At 44.7% G+C, this 9,996-nt stretch overlaps 1 protein-coding gene across 7 annotated transcripts in view; it reads left to right on the top strand.

Moving 5' to 3' along the window:
• The first annotated feature begins 4,478 nt into the window (after positions 1-4,478).
• MTDH (metadherin) overlaps positions 4,479-9,996 on the top strand; it is a 54,950-nt gene continuing 49,432 nt past the window's right edge. For 2 of the 7 annotated variants that reach the window (XM_067711687.1, XM_067711683.1), the window contains exon 1: positions 4,479-5,192. In XM_067711687.1, the coding sequence (XP_067567788.1) occupies positions 4,812-5,192 (381 nt within the window). In that variant the 5' untranslated portion in view covers positions 4,479-4,811. Of the gene's footprint in view, positions 5,193-5,532; positions 5,688-9,996 lie in introns of those variants that run through there. The other 5 variants (XM_067711686.1, XM_067711682.1, XM_067711685.1 and 2 more) reach the window with 4 other exon arrangements.

Raw genomic sequence — 9,996 nt, 5'->3', positions numbered from 1 at the left:
AACTGTATTCCCTGCTTTACTGTAAAATCCTCCTCCTAGGACCTCCCTGGTGGCGCAGTTGTTAAGAAGCCACCTGCCAATGCAGGGGACACGGGTTCAAGCCCTGGTCTGGGAAGATCCCACATGCTGCGGAGCAACTAAGCCCATGTGCCACAAGTACTGAACCTGCGCACCACAGCTACTGAAGCCTATGTGCCTAGAGCCCGTGCGCTGCAATGAAGAGTAGCCCCGGCTCGCCGCAACTAGAGAAAGCCTGCGCGCAGCAAGAAAGACCCAACACAGCCAAAAATAAAATAATTTTTTTTAAAAAAAATCCTCCTCCTAGGTATATAATCCTGTGACCCAGGAGTTCATAATGTCAATAGCCTCCATTTTAAAGACCCAAATCAGCATTTTTCTTTCATCAGCCCTGAAAGTTAAGCTACTTGAATGGAAGCTTCCTGCATTGTTATGGACTGAAAGTTTGTGTCCCCCTCCCCCCAAATTCATATGTTGAAGCCCTAACCCCAACATGATTATATTTGCAGATAGGGTCTTTAAGGAAGCAATTAAGGTTCAATGAAGTCGTAAGGGTGAGGCCCTGATCTGAGAGGATTAGCATCTTTATAAGAGACACTAGAGAGCTCACTGGCTCTCTCGCCACCATGTGAGGACACAGCAAGATAGTGGCCATCTGCAAGCCAGGAAGAGAGCCCTTACCACAACCCAACCATGCTGGCCCCCAATCTTGAACTTCCAGCCTCTAGAACTGTGACAAACTAAATTTCAGTTGTTTAAGCTACCTAGTCTATGGAATGTTGTTACAGCAGTCGGAGAAAACAAACACACACTAATCCCAAGAATTGATCACAGAGTATATGAAGAAGAGGAGCAACCAAGGGGTCACGAACAGGGAAGACTGGGTTCTACTATGAGCTCAGCCACCCTGACACTGTGGTACGAGCCCTAACCCTTTGAAGCTTCCTTTTTCTCTTCTATGAAGTGAGAGGCCTTAGGTAGAACTTCTTCAGGTCTCTTAAAACTTCCAAACTAAGCATTAAATCACATACCGTGGGCTATGCCTCAGGCAATGACAGTGCCAGGATTTTACCCTCAAGAACTTATCATAAGGAATTCCCTGGCTGTCTGGTGGTTAAGAACCCGGCTTCCAATGCACGGAACACAGGTTCGATCCCTGGCTGGGGAACTAAGATCCTCCATGCCGTGGGGCAACTACTGAACCGATGTGCTCTGGGGTCTGAGCGCCACAACTAGAGAGAAGCCCATGCACTGCAAGGAAAGATCCCATATGCTGCAACTAAGACCCGCACAGCCAAATTAATTAATTAATTATTTAATTCTTTAAAAAATAAAATAAAACTGATTTTAAAAAGTTACTATGGATATTCGCAAAGCTATTTAGTTACAAGCATATTCATGACAGAATTGCACTTAATGGCAAAAAAACAAAAAAAACTTGTAAATAACCTAACTATCCAACAATAAATTATGTTAAATAAATTACAGTAGAACCAGATCATAGAATAAGTGAATATTTATTATGCAAACCTGTAAAAAAGAAAATTTTTTTGATAATTAACATCAAGGATATAGTGCTGAGGACTTCCCTGGTGGTGCAGTGGTTAAGAATCCGACTGACAATGCAGGGGACACAGGTTCAAGCCCTGGTCCAGGAAGATCCCACATGCTGCAGAGCAATTAAACCCGTGTGCCACAAATACTGAGCCTGTGTTCTAGAGCCCGCGAGCCACAACTACTGAAGCCCATGTGCCTAGAGCCTATGCTCCGCAACAAGAGAAGCCACCGTAATGAGAAGCCCGCGCACCACAACAAAGAGTAGCCCCCGCTCGCCGCAAGTAGAGAAAGCCCGCACACAGCAAGGAAGACCCAATGCAGCCAAAAATAAATAAATAAATAAATGGATATAGTGCTGAGAAACCTTAAAATCATAGATTGGTAAAAACTTTGTTAAAAATCCTATCAGTGGGAATTCCCCGGCAGTCCAGTGGTTAAGACTCCGTACTTTCATTGCCGAGGGCGAGGGTTCGATCCCTGGTTTCAGGGAACTAAGATCCCACAAGTCGCGAGGTGCGACCAAATAATAAATAAATAAATATCATTAAAAAAAAATCCTATCTGCGAGCATGGAGCATGCCACCCCTATACACAGCTGTTCCACATGGGTCATTTTTCAAAAAACTTCTGTGAACTGTTTTATTGAGGTATATTTGACATAAACTACAATATCTAAAGTATACAATTTGGTAAGTTTTGACATACATAAACCCATAAAACCCACAGACCCATAAAACCATAATAATAAAGATAACATAGCCATCACTCCCCAAAGTTTCCTTGTGCCCCTTTTAAACCCCTCCCTCCCACTGCTTCTTGGTCCCACTCCCCTCCCCAAGTCACCACTGATTTGCTGTCACTATAGATTAGTTTGCACTTTCTAGTTTTATACAAATGGAGTCATACAGTACATACTCTTTTTTTGCCTGGCTTCTTTCACCTTCTTTCACTCAGCATAATTATGTTGAGATTCACCTATGTTGCTGCATGTATTTATGTCTGAGTGGTATTCCATTGTATGGGTCACTCTGACTCTCAGAATAAGCAGTTTTCATTCCCAACCCAGTTGCCTCCAGGAAAAAGGTTTCAGAAATGACGTTTTATATTTCTCTTAACTTTGCCATGTCCAAGGAATTAGGATTCTGAGTTTACTTAGGCCAGGCCTGATAGTAACTCTTTTAGACACAGCTTGCTTTGTCTTTCAAAGCATTCCTTCCTTTAAATTTTACCTAAACTTCATTCTGCTGCAAGTTAATAAACCTAGCTTTGTGGGGCTACTGGTATGTTCCTGGTGAGCTTCATCAGGTGGGCTTTATCAAGTGACATGAATGTTCATGACCACATCAAATGCAAAACAGTAAACAGTGTATGACTCCATTTTTGTTCTTAAAATAAAAACTTAAAAAGATGACTACAAAGTTATATATGAAAAATGATTATACCTGTATTACCAAAATAAACATTTTATTTTTAAGATCAAAGGAGAGTCACGGAAAAAGAAAGATGACAGGATTTTACATAATCAATACTTGCTAGGCTGCCAAAAGAACAGGCAAACCCAGCTACTATTATTGTATAATAGCTTAATTCATAAATCCACAGGTGCTAACCTAGAATGGGCAGTGGAACTTCTTAGGAAAGTCATCATCCTTCATGTCTGTGGAACCAAAACATAAATGTAGAATGATAAATCTACTTTCATAAACAAGTGGAATTTGGAACCTTTTAGAGATGAAGTAGTTCCAATGACATCTTTTAAGTTTTGGCCTTGTAATTTACACAACCTTTAATTATAAGTCTGTATAAAGCTTCGCAAGAGTAGCAGTTTATTTTTATTATTTACCAATTAAATAATTACCAATTATTTACTTTCTATTCTTTGAGAAAGCCTGTTTTTAGTTCACTTAAGACACTTGCTTACATGCTAATTATCATTTAATGATAAAACACCAGTTTCCTTACAGGGAAATGTAACTTGAAAACCCTACGGCAGCCCCGAATACCATCTTTGTAACTGAGATCTGAAAATTCATTTCTTACTAACGCTACCCAGATATGGTCAACACAGCAAAAAAAAACCCCAGAATTTTGCAAACTCCTTTTGTGATCTTGCCCAAAAGCTTAAAATAAAACGCAACAAGGAATCTACCTCTACATGTAAAACACAATCCAGTATGCCTCTTATTTCTTATTAAAGCTACAAACGAGTAGGAAAAGAATACTGCCCATGGGCTTTCCAACTTTTGAATTCTGGCGACTAATACCAGCGAGAGCAAGAGCGAAGGAGAGAAACCACGTAAAAGCGCCCTACCCAGGCAGGCAAATGGTAGACACGCAAGGTGGGTAAGTTGGCCGTGAAGAGACAAACCCAATTTGTGAACTAAACCTACGCGCTCAAAGAAGAGTGACCGGGTTCAGACTCGGCTGAGCCCACCTGGAAGCATCTAGTTTCCGGTGACCCAGGGAGAAAAAGCCGCTTCCACCCCGACACCACTACCAGAAAAAGAATGGAGAAAAGAGAGCTACTAGGGCAATTTTGACCCAGACCCCGTGACCCGGTTCCTCACTCTTCGCCCTCTTCCACACCCCACAACCCCCAGGCTTCGCCGAGAGCCCCTCCCCTGGACTCATTCAAAGCGCCACGTCTCCTAGCTCCGGGCCACCAGCCATCCCGCAAAGACTTCCTCCGGTTAACCCCTCCCAGCCACCCGCCCAGAGTCACCGATCCCCAAGGCTCGGCGCCGCCACCAGGCCCGAAAGGGTCACCGCCAACTGCAGCCGCGGCGCGCTAGCTCTAACGGCTCCAGCCCCGCCCGGCCTCGCCCGCGCCCACGTGACACCCCACGCCCCGCCCATCGGCGTCCACGTGACCCGCTGCCCTGCTCCTAGTCTACGCTCGCTGCGTGGATCGCGGCCGGAGCCGCCATTGTTCCGCCGAGGGAGGACAGCGGGGCCTGGCCCTGGCGCGGAGACGCCGCTTAGCGGCCGCCGCTGGAGACACTCCCTCCCGCCGCCCCCCTCCTCCTGGCGGCGGCGGAGTGAGGCTGACGGGGGCACTGGGAGCCCCCTGTCCTCCTGGCGGCGGCAGCGGCCGATCCCCGGCTCCGGCGCGAGGGGCGGCCGCAATGCGCTCGGCCTGAGTTGGTCCGGCCTGGCCTTACCTTGCTTCCCTTGACTGTTCCACGGCGTCTCTGCGCCCCGGCGTCATTCTGCGAGTGCCCCTGACGGGAGGGAAGATGGCTACACGGAGCTGGCTGGACGAGCTGGCCCAGCAGGCCGAGGAGGGCTCAGCCCGGCTGCAGGAAATGCTCTCGGTCGGCCTAGGCTTTCTGCGCACCGAGTTGGGCCTCGACCTGGGGCTGGAGCCGAAACGGTACCCGGGCTGGGTGATCCTGGTGGGCATGGGCGCGCTCGGGCTCCTGCTGCTCTTCCTGCTCGGCTACGGCTGGGCCGCGGCTTGCGCCGGCGCCCGCAAGAAGCGGAGGAGCCCGCCTCGCAAGCGGGAGGAGGCGGCGGCCGCGCCGGGCCCGGCCGCTGACGACCTAGGCGTGCTGAAGAATCTCAGGAGCGAGGAGCAGAAGAAGAAGAACCGGAAGAAATTGCCGGAGAAGCCCAAAGTGAGTAGGGGAGGAGTGGCGGGAGAGTAGGGGCGAGGGGCCAGCGTGGAGCTCCTCGAGCTTGCGGGAGGCCAAACGCGAGCCGCCCCAGCCGGGAATGGAAAAGGAAAAGAGTGAGGTTAGTCGAGAGCCGGGACGCAGTCTCCCCAGGCGGAGGAGGTGATCGGTGGACACGTTTCTTGGAGAACGGTGGAAACTCAGGAAGCACGGGACCGGTGGGGAAGATGAGTGTAGAGGAAGGAAGTTAGTGTGGGGTATGTTTAAATAGAAGCGCCCGGCGGTCAGGTCATTTTCGGGAACCTTGACCGCCGGAACGACATGCCAACGTCCCCGAGGCCTGCTGGGTCGGCTGCATGTGTGTGCGGAGGCTGATGGGACCTGACGGTGGGGAAGTTGTGGCAAGACTGCGCCGGGGAGGCAGAGCCTGGCTCAGGTCACACTGAGATGGGGAGATACGGCGGCCTGCAGACTCCGGGGCTGACTCCAGGCTTAAAGGTACCCAGGTCTGGACGCGCTTCCATTTTAGTTGGGACTGTTGAAGGGAGACGGTGGCCCCCTCTCATTCCGGTGCCTGTGGCAAGTGGAGGCCGGACCTGGAGCAAGGCAAGAGGGGGGTCTGTTTTCTCGGGTACTCGGGGCTCCGGGGCCCCCCGAGAGAGCGCTCAGGCAAGTTCGGCGGAGCGGTGTGGGCGTTTTGAAATAGAGTAAAGGGATGACAGAGCAGAAAGGCGCAGGCTGCGCGAGGCGTTCCGGCACCGATTTACCGGGCCACGTGTGGAAATGCAGAGAGCATCACAGCTGTTTTAGCATGCCTTCGCGTTTCATTTCTGCGGCCTTTATGGCCATTTCCCCGCGGTTCTCCCATTGGAACGTTCATGGTTTTATTCATTTAAAAAAGAAAGTACCGTGCAGTTGAACAGGGTATGGAGGGTGTGCAAAATGAGAAGCAGCTCCTAACCTATTTTTATAGCCACTGGATTTAGCTCTTCCCCTTTTCAGTACGATAAAGTACAATACTGTGTGACCTGCGCTCTGATTTTTGCTGGATACTGAGAAGTATACACGTGAGAGTTAAAAGTCAGGCATGGAAACTAATACAGGAGACAGATTCAAAAATAATTCTAAAATTTTGTAGACTGACAGGTGCTGTAGAGGTGTGAGCAGTATAAATGAGGGTTGGAGAGTGGGAGACTATTTGCATTGGAGGCATTTAGGCAAGTTATTGGAGGAAGTGAGATCTGAGTTGAAGCTAAAGTAATGAGAGTATGGTTGGTAACAGTACAAAGGATAAGGTTGTAGTAGAGATGTGACAGGTCACAGTTACTGCATTATTAGGTCTAGCTTAGACTTGCTGATTAAGAGGATGCAAGATACATGCAAGACCTGGAAAAGGATACAACTTTGTCAGTGTGAATACCACCTTAGGTTAGGAAAAGAGAAAATACAAGTGACTTGGAACATAGGTAATTATATTTAAACTTGTAGAGAGTATCAAGGATTACCAGAAAGTAATGTTATGGTGGAAATAAAGAACCTGGCTCCAAGACAGGAAAGAAGGTGATCTTGAAAAAAACACATACATAAATAAGCCTAGGACCAGTGTGGATGAAGCAGGGTGTGAAAATTTCAAAGCCCTGTTTGGGACGTCTGGAATTTCAGATAGACTTGGGTCAAGAGACAGGTGCTCCAAGAGCCCACATGAAGTGCATCACAACACTTGGATGACCCATCTGAAGAAGGAACACAGACAGGCTCCTTTGGAACTTGAGCTGTGAAATATGCTTATCAAACTTAGTACTTATTCCTTCTCCTTTTCATTTGAGTTAAGGAAAGGGGAATGAATAAATAAATCCAGTATTATCTTTGGGGAGTGGAGAATGGGAAGACTAACGGAGTGGTTGAATGTTAATCACGTGAGAAAACGTATTTGCCTACCTAATGGTAAAGTTGTGTTGGAGAAGTTCATCAGCACAAAACTGGCTTTCAAATGTTTTTGCAACCTACAGTGAAAACATTTTACATTGCAATACCCCCCACACATATATCAAACTATTCTATTTGTTTTTCTTTAATGATATTTGTGACCCACTAAATTGGTTTCATATTTGATTATGAAGCGTGACCCACAGTTAGAAAAACACTGCTTTATAGGGTTAAGAAATATAAGCTTCCATTTATTTAGTTAGTACTCATATGGTTTGCACGGTGCTAAATATTTACTTGGGGAAAAGCAGGATACTGCTTGCAAATTGAAGGCAGTAAAAAGGAAAACAATATTCATATGTCTCACAGTGAAGGAAATACAAAAGTAAAAGCTTAGTTTTTCCCCAGGGAGCTGCTTATTCCAGTTGTGGAAAAAGATATCAGAAAACCCTAGTGTGGGCCCAGGTGGCCAGGAAAAACCTTATCACAGAATTTGACTTTGAAAGTGGGGAGGAGCAGGATAGTGGGAGAGACTGAAGAAACAGCAATGGCTCAGGGGAGGAAGACTTAACTCTGTCAGCCTGGCAGGAATTAGGACCTCTAAATTTGAGTAAGGCATTTAACCATGCTCCGATTAGCTTATCTTGTTTATAAATTGAAGATCTTAGTTGAGTTAAAACACTGCAGGATTCCTCAGCGTGTTAACCCTAACTACTTGCAATAGACTTACTTTGGGGGTTTTTTTGGTCGTGCCACACGGCCTGTGGGATCCTAGTTCCCTGACCAGGGATCCAACCAGCGTCCCCTGCATTCGAAGCATGGAGGCTTAACCACTGGAGCACTAGGGAAGTCCCTGCAATAGAGTTACTTCGAATGCTTGTTAAATGGTGTAGATTCCTGAGTCCTACTACATATCTTGTAAATTCAGAATCTGTGGAACTGGGTTCAGGGAATCTGCATTTTTAACAAGCTCCCTTGCCTATGAGTTTGAAAATCATTCCCTGCAATAGGGCCGTAAGATCCATAGTATAAGAGAGATTTCTAAATGGAGTCATGTTTAATCTTATGATCCATCTTTTATTACTACATCATTCTGATAAACATTTTAAGATATACTTAATTCTGATTCAAGTGGAATCAGTGATGTCAACTACTGCAGTTTTTAAAAAGGACATTCCATATTTGTTTAAATATTTTATTTTCGTCCTTTCAGTCCATCCTTTTTAGTTTTCTCTTAAATCATTCCAAATTTTACAACTCGAATTTTCAAAATTTGTTTCTAGTTGCCTTCTTTTATTTGTAGAATAGATGTTGTTTAGCTTTTTAAAATCTATTCATAAGCATTTTTTTTTAATTCTTATATCAGTTTGCTTTTTATCCCCTAATTTCTTGCCATAAGTTTTGGGGGGCATGAATTGCAGTTTGTTCCCCTGTTAAAAGTGAAGGGAGTGATGAAGGGGGCAGCACTTTTCACTGGGCTTAGCTCTTGGCATTTTTGGAAATCATTGTTTTCATACATGTATTTTTCATGACACCTAGTTCATTGTGAGTGTTAAATAGGCACTCAGTAAATATTTTTTGCTTGACTTAATCTGTGCAGTGATATGGATGGATGTAAGATCTCAGATAACTGATCTTTAACAATTGTTGCTTTGAATTTCAACTGGAAGCAGGTAACCAAGATCATTGTCAAAGAAAACTCATTTTAGTGGACAAGTTTTTTTCATATTAGTTTAGGAATTTTCATAAAGATTTGCCATAGTGCGATTGTTAATATCTATAAGCTCAGTAAATAAAAGAGTAGTGTTTTGTCTTGTTTGCTACTGTATAACCTTGCACGGTGCTGGCAGTCAATAAGTAATTATTGAATGCATAATATAGTAAGATGTCCCACCGAAGTATTTATGCAACATACTCCTATTTTTCATGCCTAGTAAATTCCATGTGAGCCACCTTTTTATTTTTACAGTGGAAAATGGCTGTGTTTGCCTCATCTGGCTAAAATTTTGTAAGGTCCATCTTTCTACAGCCAATAAATCATTCTAATAGTATGCTGTGTCTTTTGTAGTCATTACTTCTTTTCCAGTTTCACTGCCACTGCCCTGCTTTTGGACTTTATTACCTTTTGCTTAGGCTGTCCTAAGCATCCTAACTGGTTTTCCTGTTTCCAGTCCCTTTGTTGCCAATCCTTTCTACGCACTCATGCCAGCTAAATCTTTTAAAGCCCAGTTCTGATCATGTGACTTTCAAGTTCACATCTTTTCAGTAGTTCCTCAGCACCTGCTGAATAAGATCCAGTGACATGGCACTCAAGCCTTTTCATGATCTAACCCCATCTTAGATTTATCTCATACCATTACCCCTAAGACATTACCATTAGCTAGACGTCAGTGTCTCTTTATTCATATTATCTTTTTCTATTCATATTATTTTTTTCTAAAAGGCCTGTTTTTTCTGTATCTCTACCAATTTCTACCTATCCTTCAAGGCCCAGCTACATTGCTGCCTTTACTATAAAGCCTTCTCTAGCTCTCCAGCTAGAGTTAGTCTCTCTTTTTTTATGTTTATTTTATATTTTTTATGAGAGCTGAAACAAGAAGGCAGAGCATTGCCTGGGAATGTGCTTGTAGGATGACTCAGATCTTTTCACAGCTATGTGCATGCCCAAGAATGACAAGTATTGATTTTGGGGTTAGAAATAAATTTTAGTGAGTAAGCAAATTTCCAATATGGAATCTTCAGATAGTGGTGATCAACTGTTTATTTGCCTGTGTCTGTAACTGGACTATTCCTCTCATCTCCAAAACCTCATGTCTAGATGTACACTGAATTTCTTCAATTAGAAACCTGATGTTTGTCTCAAAAACTTTAACATCGCCAG

The sequence above is a fragment of the Pseudorca crassidens genome, chromosome 17 (assembly GCF_039906515.1).
Source record: "Pseudorca crassidens isolate mPseCra1 chromosome 17, mPseCra1.hap1, whole genome shotgun sequence".
In the NCBI taxonomy this organism is placed as follows: Eukaryota; Metazoa; Chordata; class Mammalia; order Artiodactyla; family Delphinidae; genus Pseudorca; species Pseudorca crassidens.
This window is presented reverse-complemented; position numbering and strand designations above follow the sequence as displayed.